This window comes from Eleutherodactylus coqui, chromosome 10 (genome assembly GCF_035609145.1).
Source record: "Eleutherodactylus coqui strain aEleCoq1 chromosome 10, aEleCoq1.hap1, whole genome shotgun sequence".
NCBI classification, from domain to species: Eukaryota; Metazoa; Chordata; class Amphibia; order Anura; family Eleutherodactylidae; genus Eleutherodactylus; species Eleutherodactylus coqui.
In genome coordinates this window covers 104,393,709-104,420,396 of record NC_089846.1, presented here as the reverse complement: position 1 = coordinate 104,420,396, position 26,688 = coordinate 104,393,709, and the positions used below count along the sequence as shown (strand labels likewise).

At 45.8% G+C, this 26,688-nt stretch overlaps 2 protein-coding genes across 2 annotated transcripts in view; both read right to left on the bottom strand.

The window, feature by feature from the left end:
* Nucleotides 1–12,088, bottom strand: part of ZC3H12B (zinc finger CCCH-type containing 12B) — a 24,843-nt gene extending 12,755 nt beyond the window's left edge. The window contains exon 1 of the mRNA XM_066579866.1: nucleotides 12,019–12,088. The gene's annotated coding sequence lies outside the window, so the exon portion shown is untranslated. The remainder of the gene's footprint in view (nucleotides 1–12,018) is intronic.
* Nucleotides 9,926–26,688, bottom strand: LOC136581124 (uncharacterized protein DKFZp434B061-like). The gene is made up of 2 exons (XM_066582110.1): nucleotides 26,573–26,688; nucleotides 9,926–11,741 (listed from the first exon to the last, which is right to left on the bottom strand). The coding sequence occupies exons 1-2, from the start codon at nucleotides 26,686–26,688 to the stop codon at nucleotides 9,926–9,928; spliced, it is 1,932 nt and encodes a 643-aa protein (XP_066438207.1).

The following is a 26,688-nucleotide window of genomic DNA, read 5'->3' as shown; positions in this document are numbered from 1 at the left end:
CAGGGGCACGACTCGCATCCCGCTGCGAGAATTATCGCAGCTGCTGTCGGCAGGAGGCCTTAGGCCTCCTTCCCACGAACGGATTTCCGCCGCGTAATTCGCGGCGAAAATCCGCTGCGTTGCCCGCAGCTATTAGGTTCTATTGAACCTAATAGCACAATGCTCACGATGCGTAATTCCACCGCGGAATTACGCACCGCGATTTCTCCCGTCCTCACCCGCAGCATGCTCTATTTTCTGCGGGTGAGGACGGGCTGTACGCACTGACGGCTTCCATTGCAGTCAATGGAAGCCGTCCGTTCACGCTATCTCCCGCTGTAACCAGCGGGAGATAGCGTGAAAAAACGCTTTCCCGCCCACCGCGGCGCGTCATATGACGCCATATGACGCGGCCGGCCGCGTCACGTGACACGGCCGGCCGTGCACGTGACACGGCTGGTGACGCGGCGGCGGTGGGCGGTGACGGGCGGGGAAGCGATTTCACGCTATCTCCCGCAGGTAAGTATAGGGGCTCTGGGGGGCGCCGTGACGGGCTTCGCAGCGGAATATTACGCGGCGGAGCCCGTCACGCTCGTGGGAAGGAGGCCTTAGCCTGATATGATGAGTTTTGTTATCAAAACACCTCTGCAATCATGTATTTCACTTATTTGTTGGATGTGCAGACCTTGTGTCTTTTGTTGCATTTGCGGAGCAATGGCTGCCCCCAGTTGTGTTGTGCACTCCTCTCATCCATCTGACCCATTCATTTTTAATTAGGCTATATAACTTGGTATCTTACTTTCCCTGGATTCATTCATAGGCTTACGCCCAAGGAGGGGTGTCTATTAAAAAGGTAGGAAACCCATCTTTTACAAGTAATTATAATTAGACCACATGGCCTGGTACCCTACTACCCTGAATCAATTGGAGACTAACGCCCAAAAAAGAGGTCTACGTTAGTGTTAGGACCCATCCGTAAGCACGGTCACCTGGAGGTGACAGGTGGGCCCACATGCTTTGATCAAAATATTTGCCAAGAACCTTTCATTTTATGTGGTTAGTATATACAAGAGTTATGCATTTCTATTCAGATGTTGAATGTGTACGATTGCTGTTGCCACGCGTTTCAGCTGGTCCTCTATTGTTGCAGCCATGGTTTACGTGCACCTATGCATCTAATTTTCGAGAAAGCTTCTGCCTTTGCAGTATAACGATTTTCCTGACCATGTATATTTAAACATATATAGATTAGAGTCACCGCCCTGGGATGGGCTTTCTGCTAATATTCAGAAAATACTACAAAAGTAGCACATGAATGTGTAATCTCATCATTAAAGCGGACCTATCAGGCTAATGTGCTACTTTATCTATATTACAGCTATACAGGTCCATACTCCAAGTAGCCAAAACGACAAAAAAAAAATTTAAAAAAAGTTGTGCCTTTTGGTTAATAGCAACTCTGAAACAGCACAGCGAACTTGTAGTTTTGAGTCTGGTACATTCATGAGAATGCGCCCCTCACTGCTCAGACCGATGTGTATGTGTGCATACACGGCAGCCCGTCAATCGTCACCCTGAGGGGTGGGGAGAGCGCCATCCTTATAAACACACCATGCTAGGAGTCAGCTGTGTTCTGTCAACACCCTAATTAGCCAAAGGCCACAAGAAACTTTTATGCCACATTTTGGCTTCTAGTAGTATGGACCCGTTTCTGCAATGTTACCATTACATAGGGTGACATATTAAGTCAACAGATCCGCTTTAATAGTGCAAATGGCTTTGTAATTATTAATAATCAGGTCTGCGATATGAAAAAAAATGATGGCCCATGACATAGCTGGAACATTTAATACTTACACTTTGTCGCTGTTACCACTGGAAAAAAGTATATATAATCTTAGCCCTAAGGCCCCCTGTTCATGGGCGTGATTTCGCCGGCGGTAAATCGCAGGCGAATCACGCTGTCTGAAGCTTTCCATAACATTGCTATGGAAAGCGCCGGCCTCCTGTCCACGAGCGGAGAATCATTGCGATTCTCCGCTCGCGGCCAGCAGTTCCCAGCATGCTGCGAATTGCCGCGATTCTCCGCAGTCAGCCTACCTGTCAGATAAGCTGACAGCGGAGATCCGTCTGCCGGCTCCTGCTCCCGGGCGGCGGCTCCCACGGTTGAGATTCGTGGAAGGGGGGCCTTAAAGGGGTTGTCCCGCGCCGAAACGGGTTTTTTTTTTTTTCAATAGCCCCCCCGTTCGGCGCGAGAAAAACCCGATGCAGGGGTAAAAAAAAAAAAAAAAGTCCAGTACTTACCCGAATCCCCACGCTCCCGCGACTTCTTACTTACCTTAGTAAGATGGCCGCCGGGATCTTCACCCACGATGCACCGCGGGTCTTCTCCCATGGTGCACCGTGGGCTCTGTGCGCTCCATTGCCGATTCCAGCCTCCTGATTGGCTGGAATCGGCACACGTGACGGGGCGGAGCTACAAGGAGCAGCTCTCCGGCACGAGCGGCCCCATTCGGAAGGGAGAAGACCGGACTGCGCAAGCGCGTCTAATCGGGCGATTAGACGCTGAAATTAGACGGCACCATGGAGACGAGGACGCTAGCAACGGAACAGGTAAGTGAATAACTTCTGTATGGCTCATAATTAATGCACAATGTACATTACAAAGTGCATTAATATGGCCATACAGAAGTGTATACCCCCACTTGCTTTCGCGGGACAACCCCTTTAATATCGTTCAGAAAACACACTTGTGGGGCAATTGATCATGTGCAGCAGTTCCCATTAAATGAACCATTTCCCATGAGAAGAATCCCTAATCTAGTATAAACGCATCTTCTAATGTAGACTATGCCCTTTTAGTGCTCATGCCCACAGCCGGGTCGGATTCCGACTGTGAAATCTCACAGCGGAATCAGACCTGGTGCCCAATCAGAGACACATACTCACCTGTCCGGATCCGCCACGAGTGTCTGGGCTATCGTACATGCACAGTGCAGGACATTGATATTTTGAAATCGCCGCGTATCTGACGGCTTTCATTGACTGCAATGGAAGCCGTCGGTGCGATTTCCTGCATTAAATAGAGCATGCTGCGATTTTCCACTGCGAAAATCGCAGTTGATTTTCTGCTTGTGGGCAGTGAAGAATCTTTTACATAGCGTGTCTATGGATATGCTATGCGAATTCTCCAGCAAAAACCTGTCCATGGACATTGGGCCTTATTGACCGTTACCCAAATTACAGACAAAAAGACTACTCCCATGTGCTGCCATATACGTGGGACACGGCACATTACATGTCCTATTCTCATGTGAGACTCACACAAGAATAGGGCATGTAGCGATCTTTCTAACTTAGACCATTGGTCCAAGTAGAGAAAAAAAATGGCTTGTGTGCATGAGCCTATGCAAATGCATGGGTTCTTTTCCCGTGCGAGTTCTGTCCATTTTGTAATTAGGCTCGCGTGGGAATGTTACCCGTGGAAGTAAGTGAAATTTCTGGAGTATTTAAAACCAGCCAAAGTCCATTGTAACAAAAAGAAAAAGCTCTACTCACCGATTTATTCCCCTGCTGCCCCCTAGTGTTCCCCCTGGGCATTACTTACTTGGCTGCGGTGATGACGCGCCCATGTACCCCACCACACTGCTGCCAACAGTATACAGGCACGCCATCACTGCTGCAAGGAATCTACGACAAGAACGCGCATGCTGAGGATTTTATAATCCACAGCGTAATCTTTACCTTATTGCAGAACTGTAAGAAGAAAAGTCGTTCCAGACTCTCATCCGGTGTGACAGGAGGATCAAGCGGTCCTGTCCACCTAGAGGCCACGGGAGCAGAAGTATCCACAAAGCAGGACGTCACATTTCCACCATCCAGGATGGCTGTCATACAAAACACTCATCAGGGCTGTTAACCCTAGAAATGCCACTGTCATTTCTGACAACGGCATTTAAATGCCTGATTGGAGTTTGGTAGTCCCAAACTGCCCCCCCTGGCAATAAAATTGTGGGGTGCTGTTCAGTTGCCATTGCAGCTGAGGGCCCTCTGAAGGCCCCCAGTGCTGCCACTATAAATTACCAATTATGCCATGCCTGGATAGACTGCCTGTCAGATTACGGTATATTGTAATACTATGGTAGTAAGCATATTCAACTACAAAAAAAAAAAAAAAAAAAGAGATTAAAAAGGTGATAAGTTCAAAAAAACCCTTTCCCCATATTTATAATTAAAAAAAACCCCAAAAAAACAAAACCCAAAAGCAGATCTATCAAAGATATGCGCTATTTATCCCGCACAGTGAACGTTGTCTAAAAGAGAAAATACACAACGTCAGAATTACGCTTTTTTTTGTTCACCCCGTCTCAAAGAAGAAATAAAAAGCGATCAAAAGTCCTATGTACTCCAAAACAGCACGTCCTACAGAAAATAAGCCCTCACGCAATTATAATCAACAGAAAAATTTAAAAAAGTTATGGCTGTCAGAAGATGGCGGCAGACAAAAGCTTTAAAAAAAAAAATTTTTTTTCTTAGTCCACCAAAAAAAAAAAAAGTGCTGCAAATATTGATTGTATCGGCGTAATAAAAATGTCCCAAAGAATAAAGTTATCGTATCATTTTTACTGCAATGTGTACGGCGTACAAATATACGGCGGAATCGCGTTTTTTTCTATTTCAAGCCACTTAGAATGGTTTTAAAGTTTTTCAGCACATCCTATGGTACAATACACAGTACCATTAGAAAATACAACTCGTCCTGCGAAAAACAAGCCCTCATACAGCGACGTTGACGGATAAACAAAAGTTACATTTTTTTTTTTAAAGTGGGGAGGTAATACCAGGGCAAAATAAAAGGGCCGCGTCCTCAAGAGGGTTAATGGGTCTTGGCATAGATGCAGCACACAAGGAAATAAAAACAAGGCAGGGCTCAGAGGGAAGGTAGCACAAATCCAGAGAAGAGGAATGTGTAAGATTCCCCTGAGTGCTGCCTGGTTTTTGTTTCCTTGTGTGCAGCATACACTGTATAACACCAATAATACCCCCTATATCACAGTTAGCATATCGTGGTTAGTGCCCCCTTGGAATCTCACGCACTAGTAGTGCCCCCTTTGTACAGTGCTAACTACTATTGTGCCCTGTGTATTATCTATCTCTAATATAAGCCTGCAGGCTTATTCTTGCCCCACACTTTGCCCCCTTTGTGTGACCTTTGGAGTCATTAGATTTGTGACATCCTCACCACCGCCGTAAAAGCATTAAATTTGAGTTCGATGCATTGAGTGGCTGTCAGGCCCGGCCAAATTGTGTATGTTAGGTCTAGCGGCACTGTTGTGCTTCAGCCATCAGCGCCGCTAGGAAGAGTCAAGCGTTGCTCAGCGATGTCCATATCAAGTGCTTACAGGTTTGACTGTTGCCATGTCCCCAAAACGTGGAAGACCAGCTCACATACAAAATAAGTGTTTGTGTAATTCACACCACAGTGTGCGGCGTTAGTTAGGCAGGATTGATGTGTTCTTTCGCTCTGTACCCCCAACAAACAAGCTCCTCACACAATAAGAGTTAGGGCTTTTTGGAAAGTGGAGATAAAAATTCTAAAAAACATATAATCATGTTAAAGCCCCTTAAAACTGGAATTCGATGCACCAAACAATGTTAGAGAGGAACCTTATCTGACCCTCAGATGTTTAGTTAGTTTTGTTCTTTGTTGTTGAAGTGTGTGGGGTCACCAGGACTGGACCCAGAGCTCTCCGATGCCCCCAGGGGCTTACGAGGGGATTACAGGTATGTGCAAGTCCAGGAAGGGATTTAACAAAATCACCCGACAACCCGCTAAAAATCATTCTGCTGTTTGGAAGCTCATCGAAGAGAATGGTGTATCTGTGCTCAATAACATTGTAACTTCCTGTTATTGTTACCTTTTCTTGCTTAACACCATGAAGATCTATATCCTAAATAAATAATCTTTACGTGAGTTGGTTTGACTCAGCATAGTGACTTTACATTAAAGGGGTTGTCCCGCGCCGAAACGGGTTTTTTTTTTTCCCCAATAGCCCCCCCGTTCGGCGCGAGACAAACCCGATGCAGGGGTTTAAAAAAAAAAAAAAACCGGATAGTACTTACCCGAATCCCCGCGCTCCGGTGACTTCTTACTTACCTTGTGAAGATGGCCGCCGGGATCTTCACCCTCGGTGGACCGCAGGTCTTCTGTGCGGTCCATTGCCGATTCCAGCCTCCTGATTGGCTGAAATCGGCACACGTGACGGGGCGGAGCTACGAGGAGCCGCTCTCCGGCACGAGCGGCCCCATTCAACACGGAGAAGACCGGACTGCGCAAGCGTGTCTAATCGGGCGATTAGACGCTGAAAATTAGACGGCACCATGGAGACGGGGACGCCAGCAACGGAACAGGTAAGTGAATAACTTCTGGATGGCTCATATTTAATGCACGATGTACATTACAAAGTGCATTAATATGGCCATACAGAAGTGTATACCCCAACTTTGTTTCGGGGGACAACCCCTTTAAGCACAGATAACGGGGTGCCTTTTTTTTTTTTAGGGATCCCGCTGACCAGAGCCCCGAAAGATCCCATTTTTAGGACATATCTGACCGACTCATTAATATTTTCCGTCTACTATAAGTATGCTCCATTTCTTCATACAGCAGCTGCACAACATTAGTTGGGTTCTGCATATGAGCATTGCACAACATTACAAACCTGAACAGAAAAGTTTTTTCTCACAAGAACAGGGAGGCTACAGAACCATCACCAGAAAAGGCAAACATTGGCATTTCATCACCGAGGCCACGAAAAGCTGTCGGCCATTTACAAGCTATCTGTTTACAGATAAAAGCATAGCGACCCACGTAGCGATGACAGCAGCGGGTACAAGGCAGTATTTCATCAATGCAGATGACAATAAGAACAGCCTCATGATTGAGTAATCTTCTGTAAGAATGCCTCGTGTTTTGCAAACACTGACATTTTGCCTTAAAGGGGTTGTCCCGCGCCGAAACGGTTTTTTTTTTTCCAACCCCCCCCCCCCCCGTTCGGCGCGAGACAACCCCGATGCAGGGACTTAAAAAAAAAACCGCTCAGCGCTTACCTGAATCCTGCGCTCCGGTGACTTCTATACTTACCTGCTGAAGATGGCCGCCGGGATCTTCTCTCTCGGTGGACCGCAGGGCTTCTGTGCGGTCCATTGCCGATTCCAGCCTCCTGATTGGCTGGAATCGGCACGTGACGGGGCGGAGCTACACGGAGCCGGCATCCTGCACGAGCGGCCCCATTGAAGAAAGAAGAAGACCCGGACTGCGCAAGCGCGGCTAATTTGGCCATTAGACTGCCAAAATTAGTCGGCTCCATGGGAACGAGGACGCTAGCAACGGAGCAGGTAAGTGAAAAACTTCTTATAACTTCTGTATGGCTCATAATTAATGCACAATGTACATTACAAAGTGCATTAATATGGCCATACAGAAGTGTATAGACCCACTTGCTGCCGCGGGACAACCCCTTTAAGTAAATCCCCATTTACACTGATAGATGATCGCTCAAAAGTCGCTAAAACGATAGTCTGAGTGACAGTTTTGAACGATCATCTTTGCACACTTTATAGTAGCTAAGTAGCTTCTATAGAATATACAAGCGGAGAGCGACACCGCCGCCGCGGCCGCTAATAAAACAATACAGCTGCTTTGCATAAACAGCTGTATTCTTCTCCGCTCTGACTGCTAGTCTCTCCACTGTGAATTCACAGCAAGACACAGGCATAGAGAATGTTATCAGCGAAGCCGACTGATAACAGCCTGCTCCGCTGATAACAGCTGAACGCTAGAATTAAGCGATCAACAACTCGTGCACAAAAACTACATGATGTCCCTGCATTTAGACAGAACGAGAATCGCTCAAAAGACGGCTTTGAACGATTTTTGAGCCATTCTCATTGTGTCTAAAGTCCTGCACCTAAGACCACTTGATTACATTTAACATTCTTCAGACATGACCGCAGGTTTGAGGAAGTCACATTTGGCTTTGCTCCACGTTTGCTTCTATTCTGGATACGGTATTCTCCATTGCTGGACTTGGGCTATGTTCACACTGGCTGTCCTGTCGTGGGAGCAGTTACACGGAAAGAAAACGCTTACGTTCTTGTGCCCACTAGACCTACACTGAAACTGAAGACCGTCCGTCATTAAGCTGAGCAACGGAGCAGACTGCTGTGCTTTTGCCTCTAGTCCAAAAAGCGCAACCAAAAACGGATGTTTTTTTTAACATTGCCGTCAATGAAAAACCGAAACAAATGCATTTGCTTGTTCTTTGGAACAACAGAACAGCTAAACGGAAGCAAAACACGATAGTGTGAACAACGCCTTATCATTGATCCATTCAGAATGGTGTACAATATAGGCATAAAAAAAAAGGGGACGCAGCATGTTGTATTTTACCACATATTACGCACGTACAGCCCTATTGCTCTCTATGGGTACGGCCGAAAACGATGTACATACACAATTACATTTTATACACAGCATTTTACTATATGGTCATCTGAGTCTTAGGCCAGCTGCACACGACCGAGTGGGATTTTGGATCCGACACTGGAATCCGACCCCGTGTACGGCTGGTGACCCTGCGTACCTGTCATTTCTTGTCGTCTGCAGGCAGCTTTCTGTACTGCGAATGACCTGGGCGGCGAGCCGTCAGACATGCGCAGTGCAGATTCTTCCGTGCTGTCGCTAGGCGATGACGTGGGTCCCGCGACCTTTCTGCAATGTCAATTGCAGAAGGGCCGCAGGTCGGACGACTTCCACTGACTTCAATGGAAGCCAAATGGAGCATGCTGCGATTTTTCCTCCAAAAGCGGAAAATCGTAATCGCTGTCTGCTCATGTGAGCACACATGTGGGTGCTCCATGGGTTTGAATTGGTGCAGAACGTCGTAGATTGTCTGCAAGGAAGACCATTGTGGATTCCGCAATTTAAATCCGGATTCCACAACAAATACCTTCCATAGCACGCTACGGAAAAGCGGGTTTTCCTGCCCACGAGTGTAAATTAATTGCGATTTTCCGCTTTCGGAGGGAAAAAAAAAAAAAAAAAAAGGAAAAATCGCAGCATGCTCTATTTGAAGGCGGATCTGTGCAGACGGTTTTCATTAAAGTCAATGGAAGCTATCCGACCCGCAGCCCTCCCGCAATCATCACTGCGGAAAGGTTGCGGGATCCGTTTTATCGCCTAGCGACTGTGTGGCATTATCATGTGTTTCTCGGATGGTACATAATACAAAGAATCCAGACAGGGATATGGGGTCACCGGCCGGGCACAGGGTCGGACTCCGCTGCGGGATCCCGCATGCAGAATCTGACCTGGTCATGTGCAGTCGGCCTTACACTGAATTACCAATATGGCCGTGACATCTTATTCACGCTGGTTTGCAGTGAGGTTCCATATGGAATACGGAAGAGATGAGATCAGCAGGTTTCACTTCATATAAGAAATATTACTGTAGAATTGACATTTTTAAGTCTGTTGCAACATTATTAGTTACATTTTCTATTGTGCTACAAGCTCATAAAGAAAGAAAACCAAAAACCTTAAGCAGCCATAGCAGAACTGGGAGGAAACGGGGTGTAACCGCTCCGATACAAAGTGACGGTATGTATTAGCGATATGCCAGCAACACTTATTGTGAGAACTACTTTACCTTCAAGCCAAAAACTCCAATCAAACTGTATGACAAGGAGGAACACAATCACAGCCGTGGCACTATCAACCACCATTGTAAGCTGAAAAAGAGCGCAACTTGAGTCAATAGAACACAATTATGGCCGGTGACCGACATCAGAGTGCAATGCCACCCCGGGGTAACATGCTACAAGTTTATGACGCCAGTGTAGACCTGCGCTAGAATGTAACAGTCACTAGAATCAGGGCTTCCATTTATATATGGCGCTGCCGATAATCAGGAGCAACAATGAATGATCGTTTTGTGGCTGACCCTTTGCCATGATCGCCTTCAAGAGATGTCCTGAATGATAGTTTTGTGGCTGACCCTTTGCCACGATCGCCTCCCAGAGATGCCCAGAATGATAGTTTTATGGCTGACCCTTTGCCATGATCGTCTCCCAGAGATGTCCTGAATGATAGTTTTGTGGCTGACCCTTTGCCATGATCGTCTCCCAGAGATGCCCTGAATGATAGTTTTGTGGGTGACCCTTTGCCATGATCGCCTCCCAGAGATGCCCTGAATGATAGTTTTATGGCTGACCCTTTGCCATGATCGCCTCCCAGAGATGCCCTGAATGATAGTTTTGTGGGTGACCCTTTGCCATGATCGCCTCCCAGAGATGCCCTGTATGATCGTTTTGTGGCTGACCCTTTGCCATGATCGTCTCCCAGAGATGCCCTGAATGATAGTTTTATGGCTGACCCTTTGCCATGATCGCCTCCCAGAGATGCCCTGAATGATAGTTTTATGGCTGACCCTTTGCCATGATCGCCTCCCAGAGATGCCCTGTATGATAGTTTTGTGGCTGACCCTTTGCCATGATCGTCTCCCAGAGATGCCCTGAATGATAGTTTTGTGGCTGACCCTTTGCCATGATCGTCTCCCAGAGATGCCCTGAATGATAGTTTTGTGGGTGACCCTTTGCCATGATCGCCTCCCAGAGATGCCCTGAATGATAGTTTTATGGCTGACCCTTTGCCATGATCGCCTCCCAGAGATGCCCTGAATGATAGTTTTGTGGCTGACCCTTTGCCATGATCGCCTCCCAGAGATGCCCTGAATGATAGTTTTGTGGCTGACCCTTTGCCATAATCGCCTCCCAGAGATGCCCTGAATGATAGTTTTATGGCTGACCCTTTGCCATGATCGCCTCCCAGAGATGCCCTGAATGATAGTTTTGTGGCTGACCCTTTGCCATGATCGTCTCCCAGAGATGCCCTGAATGATAGTTTTATGGCTGATCCTTTGCCATGATCGCCTCCCAGAGATGCCCTGAATGATAGTTTTATGGCTGACCCTTTGCCATGATCGCCTCCCAGAGATGCCCTGAATGATAGTTTTATGGCTGACCCTTTGCCATGATCGCCTCCCAGAGATGCCCTGAATGATAGTTTTGTGGCTGACCCTTTGCCATGATCGCCTCCCAGAGATGCCCTGAATGATAGTTTTATGGCTGACCCTTTGCCATGATCGCCTCCCAGAGATGCCCTGAATGATAGTTTTATGGCTGACCCTTTGCCATGATCGCCTCCCAGAGATGCCCTGAATGATAGTTTTATGGCTGACCCTTTGCCATGATCGCCTCCCAGAGATGCCCTGAATGATAGTTTTGTGGCTGACCCTTTGCCATGATCGTCTCTCAGAGATGCCCTGAATGATAGTTTTGTGGGTGACCCTTTGCCATGATCGCCTCCCAGAGATGCCCTGAATGATAGTTTTATGGCTGACCCTTTGCCATGATCGCCTCCCAGAGATGCCCTGAATGATAGTTTTGTGGCTGACCCTTTGCCATGATCGCCTCCCAGAGATGCCCTGAATGATAGTTTTGTGGCTGACTCTTTGCCATAATCGCCTCCCAGAGATGCCCTGAATGATAGTTTTATGGCTGACCCTTTGCCATGATCGTCTCCCAGAGATGCCCTGAATGATAGTTTTGTGGCTGACCCTTTGCCATGATCGCCTCCCAGAGATGCCCTGAATGATAGTTTTATGGCTGACCCTTTGCCATGATCGCCTCCCAGAGATGCCCTGAATGATAGTTTTATGGCTGACCCTTTGCCATGCTCGCCTCCCAGAGATGCCCTGATAGTTTTATGGCTGACCCTTTGCCATGATCGCCTCCCAGAGATGCCCCAGTACTTGGCAGCTAACAGATCAGCGGTGGAGGAACTTCCCGGCCGTACACGAGGGTCCCCTCCGCATCACACCGGAGGGAGAAGAGGCTCTCTGCTAGATTCCTGCCGGCCCTCCGCTGTGGCAGGGCAGCCGGCTCCGTCCCTCTCATCCCCCGGGTGTAGAGCCTTACCTGCTCCTCGCTCGTGCAGCAGACATCAGTGTGGCGCTCTCCGCCCCGCCTCCCGGGAGAGGAAGGGAAACTCACTGTCATCTGACCGGCCGCCGCCGCACATGACCGAGAGCCGCCCGCGTCACTCAGGGGCTTTCCTGCCCCTCACCTGCTGCCTACAGAGGGGGCGCTCTCACCTGATACCAGGCTGTGCCTACCGTTAACCCTTAGTCACGCGGCCTGCTTTAGCTACAAGTACGAGATGATCATTTTGGGGGATTTCCATCTCCACTTCTTAAAAGCCAGAACTTTATCCCCCCCCCCGGTCTATGAGGGCTTGCTTCTTACAGAACTGTAGAACTTTTATTCATTTTTAAAGGGCAGGGAGAAAAACCGATTCTGCCATTTTTTACAGCATTAATTATGCAGCTTAGGTCACATGGGCAGATTTGCATTACGGAATCCGGAGCGGGCGTCCACCCCCAGATTCCGCAGCAAATACCACCCATAGCACGCTATGGAGAAGCGCACACGAGCGGAAACCAATTGCAGTTTTCTGCTGGCAGAGGAAAAAAATTGCGCAGCATGCTCTATTTTTGTGTGGTGTCCGCATGGACAGCTTTCATTGAGGTCAATAGAAGCCGTCCGACCCACGGCCCTTCCGCAATTAACATTGCGTAAAGGTTTTGGGACCCACGTCATCGCCCAGCGACAATGCGGGAAAATCTGTACTGCGCACGTCCGCCAGCGCGCCAGCCAGACCACCTGTAGGACAGAAGAATTCAAAAAAAGGCAGGTACGCAGGGTCACTGGCCGGGCACAAGGTCAGATCCCGATACGGTATCCGGAATCCGACCCGGTTGTGTGCAGGTGGCCTTAACGACATAACTGTTTTCCGGGTTGGTACGGTTACAACATCAACATTATATATATATTTTTTTAGATTTTTACACTTTTGCACAATAAGAACCCCTCTTTTTAAGTAAAAAAAAAAAAAAAAGTGCTTGCATGGCTACTACATTTAACCCCTTAATGACGCGGACTCTATTTTTTTCCATTTACCTTCTTTCTCCCCCCCCCTTTAAAAAAATCATAACTCCTTTATTTATCCATCGACGTCGCTGTATGAGGGCTTGTTTTTAGTGGGAAGAGTTGTAGTTTTTAATGTTGCTATTTAAAGCACCATATAATGTACTAAAAAACTTAAAAAAAAAATTCTAAGTGGAGTAAAATGAAAAACAAAATGACATTCCGCCATCTTTCGGTGCGTCTTGTTTCTACGGCGCACAAACTGCAACAAGAACGACACGATAACTTTATTCTATGGGTCAGTGCGATTACTACGATACCAAACTTGTATGTTTTTTTTTCTTACTATACTACTCTTTTTTTTTTCCAAAGACATTAAATTTTTTTCAATTATTATCTGCCGTCATCTTGTGCGCGCAATAACTTTTTTTTTTCTGTTGATGTAGTTGAGCGAGGGCTCATTTTTTGCGGGATGTCCTGTAGTTTCCGATAGTACCAATTCAGAATACATACGACTTTTTGATCGCTTTTTAGTGTGTTTTTTCTGGGAGACAGGGTAACTGAAAAAATGCATTTCTAGCGTTTTTTTTTTTTCCGGACGATGTTCACCGTGCGGGAAAAATAATGTGCTACTTTGATAGATCAGACTTTTATGGACGCGGCGATATTAAATATTGATTTTTATTTTATGATTGATTTTTTAATAATAGATATGGCAAAAGGGGGGGGGTGATGCTTTGATCGCTCCTACAGTATGATGTAATGCTATAGCATTACGTCATACTGCATTCTGACAGGCGGCCTATCAAGCCACCCCATGGGGATGGCTTGATAGGCAGTCTCTCAAGGCAGCCCTGGGGCTTTTCAAAAGGCCCCCGGCAGCCATGACACCTGCACGCCCCCCCCCCCCCTCCCCCGATCTCACTGCGGGGGCCATACAATTTAGATGCCACTGTCAGAATTGAGGGTTAATAGCTGCGATCGGCCGAACGGTAGTAAACAGCTGACGCCCACTCTGTATGCAGAGTAGTCGCCCCGCGACATCTCTGCATAAATACCCCGTACATTTACGTCCTGGAGCGGGAAGGGGTTAAAAATGCAACTTGTCCCCACCAAAAAACTAAAAATGTCTGCATACAGCTAGGTCAACAAGTTTTTGCTAAAAGAAACGCATCGCATCTATACACTTGCGATTTTCACGCATGTGAAAAAAAAAAAAAAATCACAAGTGCTCGAAATATGTACATCGCTCACTGCGCGCTATTCTAACATTGATACAATTGGAAGCACTTGGGATTTTTTTTTTCACATGCGTGAAAATAGCAAGGATATAGATGCAATACGATTTCTAAAAATATCCCATGGGAAATAATGGGAGATTCCTTGTGAGAAATTGGATATGCAGCGATTTCTCATATTATATGTATATGTGGGGAATAGTGGCCGGCATTCAATCCCTCCGTATCGTAGCATGATAGCAGTCCGCTCTAGTGACCTCCCACTACCATTATGGCATGATCTGTGAATGCTTTAGTCTATAGGCGCTGGAAGAGTCCTGTCATTGTATATATTTTCATAGGTGTTTTATTTTACTTCTATAATAAAAGTTCTGTGTTACTTTGGCTTTTAGTTGCCATGTAATGTACCTCGCACATCGGACAAAACACGGACAGCTTGTCCCATGTGAGTCGCGACAGAGAACCTCGGACAACTCCCTCTCGGCTGTGCGAATACGGCCTTGTTCTTTCCATGTGGCACGAGACCTTCTCTACACAGCCCAGCGTGTCAGCGGGGAATTACACGCCAATTGATGTTGCATGTGAGGGACCTTCCATATATGATGGAATAAGCTGCATGACGCACCATGAAACAAACAGCCAAACAGCCATGTGTGACCAATGTGGGTGACATACGCCCATGTGAATGAGCCCTCCGTATACATGTGTAGTCTAAGACACTACCTTCTGCTCTGACTGGTCAGTACTGCTCATGTGGTCAGTACTGGCCAATCAAAGTAGCATGTAGTGTCAGATTAACGAAGCATACTACTGCACACAGTGTGCATCAGGTAGTCAGACAGCTTTGATTGTCAGGGCCAGAGGGTTGCTTTAGACAATACATGGACACAAGCCCTCAAATAGCTGCTCTTTTATAGTGTTTGAATGACTGAAAAATCATCCGTTTGTAGCATAAAGCTAAGATTACGGATGAAAACAAAGTGTAATTACCGTACACAAAGAATAAAACCGTGTATGCCACTAAAAAAAGCCACCTAACATCACCTATAGTACTAGTCAGAATCCCCCAAATCATTAAACAGTTAAACAGATACACAAGATGTAATGCTTATAATAAACTGCAATACGATATTACTGCAAAAATAATGACCGGCTCCAGAAGCAGCTTAGCAGGCAATAAACCAGCGAGACCATATTGTTTTCCTATAAAACTGAGAACATGGAGAATACAGAAAGGTCACGGCTCGGAGGTGAGGTAGTGGGGTCTGACATAAAACTTCAGCACCGGCAAGGTGAACATAAACCGTATCAGGAATACCAGACAGATAGATTATTTAGTTTATGCTCTGAAAATACTGACAAAGGGCCAGAATTGGGCTGCTTGGCCGTCCTGGGGTTGTGTTTATACATGTTGGCTTTGTGGGCTTTTTCCAGAAGCAGTTTTTGCTGTGATTTTATGCCAACGGTGGCTGAAAACAAAGGAAAGCCACAATGCTGATGTGTGTAAAGACAGCCTAATGAATTACTTCAAAAAGAGAGAAGTTTTCGTTAGCCATTAAAAGGTATATCTAGAAGAGGATTGTTTATCCAGCCGTGTTATCTCGTCAATATCGGGACAAGTCTTGGCCAATACAGCAACTGCAGACTTTTCCTTGGTGCCCATCACCAACTGCAGCAGGTCGCCCTCTGTTCCTCCACTACATGCGGCAGCGGCTGACGGGTCTCCAGGGATGTTAGTCAAGTGGCAACTAGATCCGTCCTACAATCCTGACTACACTCATTAGACAAATGCTTAGGTCAGAGATCTCATTAGGGATCAAATACTGTCCGACAAATGGAAACTTTCATCAATGCCGGATAGTACATGTGCATTACATCGCCAGCAGGTACTAGTAAGAGGCCCACCAGGCGCACAAGTTCATACATGGACGTCAATGTATGAACGCATATAGTAAGACCCCTCCAGTGGTGTTGCAGGTAGCCGGCGTGTTATTTTTGAAGTCCACATTATGCAGTCAATTTGGAGATCTCTAGAAAAAAAACCAACTCAGGGCTGTGATTGGTCTATCCAGCCTCTCCCAGCGTCTCTAGAACACGTCTTCCAAGAACTTCTTAAAGCTGCTTGGATTGAGACATGATTCACCGTAACCAAACTTTCTTCAAAAGTACAGATTTGTCCGTAACCAGGCTGCATGTGTGCCGGCCCAACCCCGCAGTTACTCGAAAAGACTGCTACTCGCTCCAGCAGCAGCTTTAAACGAGCGTGCTCGCTCATCTGTAGAAAATACAAATCCACCCGTTTTTGTCTTTGTGCTATGCACCATGCGGTATAATGATGTTAATTTTATTATAAGAGTTGTTATGATTGTGATGGTACTAAAACATGTTGTTTGTTTTATTTATTTTTTTGTTACAATACACAATTAAAAAAAATTCTTAATTGAAAAAAAAAGGGGGGGGGGGGGTTATATATTTCTTGGCTGGACGTTGGCTTTTCTCATCATTAAACTCTTTTTCAACTTAAATTTAACTTTTTTTTATCCCACTAGGGAACGTGAAGTTATGATTAGAGTCACAGCAGCTCTCGACTCTAATAGGGGGAGGAACTATTAGTTGTGAGTTTTGTGAAACAGGACAACTTCTCTAATCGTTCGTTTGGTCATGTGATTCCATGGAAACAACACAAGATACAAAGCACAGTTACCCTGAATTGCTGGGAATTTTTGAGTATGCTTCTTTTAGCTGGCCATGTGACAAAAGGATCAAATATGTGTGCAGATTTAGAAGCTGTCATGTTATTAAATGGGAATACCCACCATAGCATATGCCATAGACATCTTGTAGATGTTGGTCCCTCCTTTGAGATCTGCACCTATCTCCACTAAGGGTGACTACCCACTAGCGTTTGTGAATTTGCTGTGGTTTTTTTCCAAGTGTCTATGGGGCTTTCTAATGTTAAAAACGTATGGCGGCAAAAATCACAATTTACCGCGAAATTGTGATTTTGTGCGATGCGATATACGTATGGATATGCCATAAACGTAGGATACCCCTAAAAGATTATTTCAACTTTTTGTTATTACTAATGTATTATTATTAATAGTGTAACTAAAAGTTGTCCTCATCCTTCAGAAAAATTCTAATCTTGTAAGATTAGTCACCCAAGTTTCCCAGGTGAAAAGTGATTAGGGCCGGTTCACATCTGTGTTTTAGGGCTTTCTGACTCTCTGTTCCATGAATGACAGGCGGGAGCTGCCTGTGATTGGCTGAGCACCTCAGCCAATCACAATCAGCTCTTTCAGCAGGCGGGGATTTTAAAAGTGCTTAAAGAAGAGCACTACAGAGCCGGTAACAGCGCAGAGAAGACGCGGCTGAGTCCCAGCAGCTGAAGGGAGGTTAGTATCTATTTTTTTTTTTACACTACTTTTACTGTTTTTTCAGGGAAGGGCTTATATTTAAAGCCCTTCTGTGAAAACCAGTGACAGGGTGACGGCAGCAGGATCCTCTACCACAGCTGTCATGTGTGACAGCTGCGGTAGGGAATTGAAGAATTCCTTTGCTGCATCTGTCACAGATGTGGCAGGTGCAGGAGCAGGGAATTCTTTTTACTAGCGGGGATGAAGGAAACATCTGCCGCATGCGCCGGATGTGTTCTTCATCCCTACGGGGAACACGGCAGCGGCGGACAGGTAGGTTTTTTTTAAAAAAATTTTTTACACCAAAATTCTTGTTTTTCAGGGAAGGGCTTATATGTAAAGCTCTTCCATGAAAGACAATTCAGGTGTGCCGGCAGTAGCTACATAGACGTGTGTTTTTGCTCGTACAGAGGTGCGCACATATGTAAGCACAAAAACACGCTCACGTGAAGCCACCCTCAGAATTAAAACTGAAATGAACGCTTGAGATTTTTCCCCATTGATCTCAATGGTTTTTTTTCTTTTTTATTGAAACTGAGAACATCCCGTTTTTTTTTAAAGCCCATTGAAATAAACGGGGTAAACAAATGGTACGCTTATTTCAGTTTTAATTCCATTTCCAAAAAAAAAAACAAAAAAGAGACCGAAAGCCCTAAAACACAAATGTGAACTAGAGTTTAAAGGCCACTCTGGCAAACACACATTTTTTCATCCCTGCATCCCCTCACCTGCTTGTCTGTCACAATCTGTATTTCTCCTATGTATATTGCACTCACTTCCACGCAGTGCAGTCTCCTGATACTTATCAGACACCATCTTCATTTTTAGAGTTCTCCCTGCTTTTTATTCCTCTATGCTTTGCTAAGAATCCCGTGATACATCAGCAGAGCAACACATAGGTAAACAGAGGAAGTACCTTCTCTGCCTGCAGGGAGGACAATGTGATTATTATTACCTCCTACAGTCACCTAAATAAGACCACAATCTGGAGGATGAACTGTCACCTTCATTATAACTGTTTGACAGGAGCTGTATATAATCATCAGCTGTAACAGTGCTAGAAGTTTCTGTCTAACCCCTTTACCCAAATGAAGAGCCTTTTATCACAAAGGAAGTTCTGGTACCTGAGAATGTTCCATGCAGAAGTCACAGAGGGAAATCATTCCTGGGGAGGAAGAGGTCACAATGAGATCTTATGACCCAACGAAAGAGAAGGATTCCAGGAATTTTCAGCTAGAAAGGAATATCTAAACAAGGAAATACAAGCAGACTTCTGCCCCTTTTACACATTACAAGTCTTGTTTGCCTGAGCGAATGAGCTGATGATGTCATCACCAGCTCGTTAGTGCTCAGGCCGCCTGTTGAGACTGCACAATTCTTGTTCGCTTACCGTTCAGTGTTGCACATTCCTATGTGAAGTGCTGAACGATCGCGGTTTACGCCGGCTGAAACTGAAGGACGAGGGAGAACCTCATGATTCTCGTACATCGTTCGCTCGTTGCCTGCCTTTACACTGAATATCGCTCAGTTTCGCTCATTTGAACGCTCTTCTGAGCGATAATCATTCAGTGTAAACACAGCTTTATATACTGGGGACTTTTTACATAACGAATGAAAAAATATTTCACCAGATGGGCCCTTTAACCCCTTAGGGGTCCATTGGAATCATTGGTGCCCATCATAGGACGGACCGTGCACTGCCGTAGTTTTTCGTTTTTCTGTACCTATGTCAGAACAGAAAACTAGAAATGCAAACACCGATGTAAACAGAGCCGAAAACTTGCAAGTCACCGAAAGGGACAGCATTTAAAAGAAGGTCAACATGCAAAGCCATGAATGCAGCCGTGACGTGCACAAACGCAGTATTTCCAAAAATCTAATTTCATTCTACAGAAAAAGCTGAATGGCACAGCTCTGGTGAAGCGGCCCGCTAGCCGTCCTTGTGAAAGTAGTGCTGTCTCCATAATAGATACTACGAGCTGGGAGCAGCGAGGGGGGCGCCGATGCCCAGTGCTTAGCAACCAAACCTTTCTACCTAAATACTTCCTTTCATGAGAGTCACGACTGACTCCTAGGACAGATAACATCACGCCGCGTACCGCTCTTTTCTCTCACTACAGACCAAACTTTACATCAATAAAAGCAGCACGCCTTCATCCACTTCATACAATAATCTGCAGCACATTAATGCTATCAGGAATTATCTTGTTAAAGCCCCACACAATGTGAGGAAGAGCGCCGGAGGAAAACAAACTGAATGAGCCATTAACATCGCCTTCTCATCAGCGTTAGGGAGTTCCGGTTTCCTCTGTTCTGGAAGCGCAAACCCCCTCCACCCCCCAAACACACCCCCCAGGAGCCCCCCCCCCATCCCCCACACACACACTCCCCCCCCCCCCCCGTTCGATTTTCAGCTAACAGTCCGTCATTTTGCCAGAATTTTGTCCTATTTTTTTTAATGGAAATTAGTAAAGATGAGCGAGCATACTCGCTAAGGGCAATTGCTCGATCCTTAGCGAGTTCCTGCCCACACGGGAGCAAAGATTCGGCTGCCGGCAGCGGGGGAGAGCGGGGAGGAACGGAGGGGAGATCTCTCTCTCCCCCCTGCTCATGGCCGCAACTCGCCTCTCACCCGCGCCGGCAGCCGAACCTTTTCTTCCGAGCGGGCAGGAACTCGCTAAGGGCAATGCTCGATCAAGTAATTGTCCTTAGCGAGTATGCTCGCTCATCTCTAGAAATTAGCAATGCAGGTTCTGGACGGAACCGCTGGCGCTAATGTGAACAAACCCCAAGGCCACTCCTACATTTTACTGCGTTTCTGTGCGATTTGCCTGCATTTTTACTGCAGATTTTGTGCACTAAAAACGCAAACAAGCTGATGATGTCACCACTTTTCCCCTCCTGGTGGCATAGAAACCTGCAAGTAAACACAGTAAAACATGTGCAATTGCGTATTTACTGAGTTTTTAACGCATCCTATTCAATTCAATGGGCGATTTATATGTAAAATACGTGCTAAAATGCTCAAAATAGGACATGCTGCTTGTGATTTTGCGCGCAAAAAAAGGCTAGTGTAGGAGTCCCCAAGAGAATGCTTGGTGTGAGAGTGGCCTGAGAATGTACAGCACTGCATTGTAAACCCCTCTGCTTACACAAGGGATGTGTGTGATACAATGTATCAGTCTCAGAATACAAACATTAAAGGGAACCTGCCACCACTGACTTCTGGCGATCACAGGCCAGCTTCCTGAGGGAATGTAGATTATATACTCATCGGCCCCCCTTTCTGTGGAATCAGAGCCTGCGGACCCCTCTCTGCAGCTGTGTGTGAACACTTCCATAGAGAAATCCCACTCTTCAGATCCCCATGCTCTCTAACATCCAAGCCGATGGCAGAGCCCAAGAACCTATAAGTAGTCAGTTTCCATGTGCTACGTGATCTGCGGCGGGTGACAGCACTGGAGCACAGGGGAGTATAAAAAGTACATCCCCGACTCCCCGTCATGTCCCCTAACAGCACCATAATCACATGATTAACTCCTTAGTGACGCGGCTTATTTTGGATCTAAGTACACAATTTATTGGGGATTTTTATCTCCACTTTTCAAAAGCCATAGCTTTTTGTCTGCCAACGTGGCCGTGTGAGGGCTTGTTTTTTCTGGGGCAAGTTGTAGTTTTTATTGGTACCAATTTTTGTGTACATTCAATGTATTGTATAACTGTATTATTTTTGGAGGGCAGGGAGATAAAACATCACTTCTACTATGGTTTTTTGGTGTGTTTTAACAGTGTTCATCATACAGAATAAATTGCATTTTATTTATTTTTTACAATGCCCAAAAAAAAAAAAAAATAAATAAAAAAAAAAAAAAAAAAATTATTATATATATATTTTTTTTATTTTTTTTTCATATATATATATTTATTTATTAAGGTTTTTCCATTTTTGCAACCATTTTTTATAAGGATTTTTTTTTTTTTGCATTAAAATCTCCATAACTTTTCCATCAAATTGGTACCATTTTGGGGTACCTTTGGCTTTCTTATTCACTTTTATTGCATTTATTTGGGAAGTTAAATGAACAAAAAAAGTATTTTCTGTTCTCTATAGCGTTTGCTGTGCGGGACGAAGAGTGTGTTACATTTACAGCACAGGTTGTTATTCAGTGTTTCTCAACTCCAGTCCTCAGGACCCCAAAACAGGCCATGTCTTCAGGATTTCCTTAGTATTGCACAGATGATGTAATTATTGTCAGTGCCTCAGACATTGCTACCAGTGATCTTACTATAGGCCATCTTGAAAACATGACCTGTTGGGGGTCCTGAGGACTGGAGTTGAGAAACACTGTATGGATGCTACGATGCCAAACGTGGGGTTGTTCAATTCTTTTTAAACAAAGATGAAAAAGTGCGCAAAAAAGGGTTTTCTTCACATTTTTTATGTCGCTCTAGGGAACTAGAACCAGTGATGCAATGGTCGCACTAATACATTGCAGCACTTCTATACGGCAATGCATTATCACTTCTTATATTAAACACACAGCCATTGGCTGACATCCAGTTGTCATGACAACCCATCGGCTATCCATGATTACATAGCGTAGCGCCAATGACATCACGGAGTGAGCGCCCTCCCTTTGTAAACCCTTTATATGCCACAACCAACACTGATTGTGGCACATAAGCTGTTAACAGTGGGGATCGGTGAGAACACTGATCCCTGCTGTTGCAGCAGGAGCTCGCTGCGAATGGTGTGGGCTCTGCTTCTGAAACAGCACCATCCATAGGACATAAGCATATGTCCATTCACAGGAACTGCTTCCCAGCCAGTACATATATTTACATCCTGGGGCGGAAAGGAGTTAAAAGTCAAGTATCATGTGACTACACAGAACCAAGTGCTTCATTCTCAGTCCGCCCCCCCCCCCCCTCTATTGGCATTTTGAGGGACTGTAAAGCAACAAAGAGACCCTCTCTTAGGCCCAATGTCCACGGACAGATTTTCGCTGCGGAATTCGCGGCCAGACGCCCACTGCGGATTACGCAGCAATGTCCATCCATAGACATGCTAGGTTAAAGGATTCTTCCCTGCCCACGAGCGGAAATCAACTGCCTTTTTCCGCTCGCGGGGGAGAATCGCAGTATGTTCTATTTTGTGCGTAAAATCGCACAAACGGCTTCCATTGCAGTCAACAGAAGCTGTCCGTCCTGCAGCACTTCTGCAGTGAGCACTGTGGAAGTATTGCGGGAATCCACTAGCGCCTGTGCGTCATGCCCTGCACTGCGCATGCGTGCCGGCTGGCCGGCCGAGACACTTGCAGTTGATCTGAGCAGGAGAGTATAGGGTCTCTGGGGATCACCAGGACTGATTCCGCTGTGAGATTTCGGAATGTGGATAATGCAGCAGATTAACCCCTGAATGACCGTCGATATGCGTTTTGACGGCCTGCGGCGCTGCGATCTCCCGCCATGTATCACAGCTGTCGGCTGTTTATTATAGCCGACACCTAGTGGCAACAGCTCCGATAAGCTGCGTAGCTGATCAGAACTGTCAACCCTTTAAATGTCGCTGTCAATTCTAACAGCAGCATTTAAATTCCCCGAACGATGCTATGGCATTACATCATACTGCAAGAGTGATCAAAGCATCGCAAGTTGTTGTCCCATCTGGGGACTAAATAAGAAAGTAAAAATAAGATCAATAAAGTTTTACTAATTAATGTAAAAAAAAAAAAGTAATAAAAGTTTTTTGCCAGATTTATAATTAAAGAATGAAAATGATAAAACAAAAATACATGTTTGGTATCCGTGTGTCTGTAAAGCTCCGATCTATCAAAGTAACGCATTTACCCCGCACAATGAACACCATAAAAATAAAAAAAAAAACACCAAAAATGCACTTCTTTGCTCACCCTGTCCCCAATAAAAAATGCAATAAAAAGCAATCAAAATGTCGTATGTATTCCAAAATGGTTCCAACGCAAACTACAGGACGTTCCGCAAAGTATATGAGCCCTCGCACAACTATGTTGACAGAAAAATAAAAAAGCTATTGTGTGCAGAAAATGGTGGCAGAAAATAATGCAAAGATTTTAATATCTTTGAAAATAAAATACAAGTAGTTCAGGAAAAAAAATCTAAGTTTGGTATCGTAGTAATCGTACTAACACATAGAATAAATTTATCATCTGGGGGGGGGGGCTTGTATCATTGCGGTAATCTCATCGTGGGGGGCCGTCCAAAAATCGTGTGAAAAGGAACAAGCCACAATCGAGTCATGGCAAAAACTCGCATTTTCTCGTCTGTTCACATAAGCGGCTGCAGCATATTAGTTAAAATATACGCGACAGACCAAAAATCCCTCAGCATAAATCCTCGGAAAGTCTTCTAATGCCTAAATGAAGGTATCTAAGGTTTTCGCAGCGTTGGACGCGGATAAATTTCCTCCCCCTCCCTTTTTTTTCAGCTCCCAAAAGAGTCTATGGGAGACGCCAACGTTTCTTGGCCTAAAGATAGGGCAAGACCAATCTTTTCCGTCTGCGTATAAAATTTGCCGCTGAATTCGGTAGTCAATGTCCTATAATTCCTGGCACCAAGATTGGAAACCAATGCTTCAGAGGGTCACGATTTGTGGTTAAATTAGCCGCATAAAACCCCTCGTGTGAATAAGGCCTTCATTTGTCATTTCTACCACACAGGGAACACAACAAAAACGGATGCCATAACTATGTTTATTTCCATTCCACCTCCACAATTTTCTTTTATACTTTCTCAGTGCATTATATGGTACACTAAATAGCGCCATAAAAAAAACCTCTTAATTTGCCTACAATGGCAACAATAAAAAAAATGCTGGATCGGTGAAGGTGGGGATGAGAAAGAAAAAAAACAGTAAAATTGAATACGGCTGCATTGTTAGGCTTCATTCACACGTGCGTATATACATATTCGCTTAAATATGCCGGGCATCAGGATTGGATTTAATGCATTCAGCTGGCCTGGTGTATTCACACGGGTAAATAGGTTCCTATATACGCACGGGTGAATAAAGCCTATGCCCAATATCCACGGGTGGATTTGATTTGTAGAATCCGCACGGTTGCTTGCATGAAGATCCGCAATTCAAGGTGCCCACAGGGAAGGATTGGCATCCGCAACTGAATTTAATCATTTGGATTAGTTTTGCAGACCGTTTGCTGCAGAAAACAAATTGCAGCATGCTCCATTAGAGTGCGGATTCCGTGTGGACGGGCTTAATCGGTGCGGAGGGCTCAATGGGTACGGACGATCTGCAAATACAATAGTGGATGCACTGCGGATTTGAAGGTTAAAATCAATTAGGTAGGTGGGGAAAAGGCTGGGAGGTGCTGTGCATCCACGTGCATCTGCGTGGAAAAACCATTACATCCACGATCTCCCGCTAATGGTTTCCGCAGATAGAAATCTGCACGTGGAATCCGTGGACATGAGGCCTTAAGGCGATAAACAATAGTTCTGATGACAGCTTCTCTGCAAATAAAGACCCAGATTCTGTACATTTTTTTAAAATCTAAGTTTAGTGAAAAGAGGTTATATCACAAGATATTCAACTAATAAGTGTAGTATAGCGCTGAGCGACAGATCCTGCTCACACTGCAGTTATGGGGCTACAAGGCTTATTAGGGCATGAGAAAAAGGAATGAATCAACAAGGCTTTCCCCTTGATCACTAGCAACAATATGTGTATGCTTGTACTTTGCAGGCTAATGTACTTTATGAGATTAACCCTTTATAACTCCGAATGCACACGGTCTGGTTGGACTACGCATGCGGGATCCCGCAGAGGGATCCAACCCAATGCCCAGCTGGTGACCCCTGCGTCCCCTTCTGGATCAGTCTTGCAGATGAGGCGGCTGGCCAGGCTGGCACAAGCGCAGTACAGATGATGCCATGCTGTTGCTATGTGATGACACAGATTCTAACGCTTTGGACGGGCCGTGGATCGGACGGCTTCCATTGACTTCAATGGAAGCCATCCGCGTGGAATCTGCACTGAAAGAGAACATGCTGCGATTTTCCCTCTGCGAGTGGAAAATCGCAATTGATTTCCACTCATGGACAGGAAAAAGCGATTTTCTATAGCATGTCTATGGGCAGTACTTGCTGCGCAATCCAGAGGCAGACGCCCGCTCTGGATTCCGCAATGCAAGTACGCCAGTGTGCATTGGACATAACGGATTTGACGGTATTAGTGTATTATGTCGCCACCGGAAGTTAGGGGTGGCGACATAATACTGCACTGTCAAAAAGTGTAAACGCCCCCAGCTTAGGATTGGCTGAGGGCGTGTTTGTTCCACGAAGTGCGGTCCAGAGGACTGCAGCAGCAGGAGCGTCTGCTGAAGGCAGATTGCTGCGCCAGTGACAGAGCACAGAGGCGGTGGCGGGCTTGACGGAGCAGGCAGCTGGCGCCGCCTGGTACGCACCACACAGGCGGCGGCTGGGATGGAGGACTCAGCTGTTGGCCACCACCCATCACAGCAACGGCGCAAGGAATGGAGCACAGGGACGCCGGCTGTGAGTTTGGCGGCTGCCTCACCTAAGGGGACACTGCAGGAGGCGAGGCGAGGGCAGAGAGATGCAGCTGATGACACTGTGCCAGGGGCGACAGCAGGAGTCGAGGGCATACAGCAGCAGCGGATTTGACAGTGCCAGGGGGCAACGGCGTAAGGGGACACACATTGCTGTCAAGCTCCCTAACACTGAGCTACACCCACCACATCCGGTGGCGTCAAGATACACTAATACCGGGTTTGGCATCATTATACAATATCTGTAACTTGGAGATCCACCCCTGGTGACACTAGAATACATTAAAAAAGCAAAAAGATATTACATGATGGGAAGAGAAGTCACCTTTTACTTCTAGCTATAACTAGACCAACAACGGGTGTATTCCTCTGATGCCTAGTTGGAGCGTACAGCCCTGGCGAGGCGTGAGCCTGAAGCACAACCTTGTGGTTAATACTCAT

What these genes read in the sequence shown, in the direction of transcription:
- LOC136581124 (XM_066582110.1), bottom strand. Translation starts at nt 26,688, where the DNA reads ATGAGTATTAACCACAAGGTTGTGCTTCAGGCTCACGCCTCGCCAGGG. An exon ending in GTTATAGCTAGAAGTAAAAG is followed by an intron (nt 11,742 to 26,572) that starts GTGACTTCTCTT and finishes ACTATCATTCAG; the next exon opens with GGCATCTCTGGGAGGCGATC.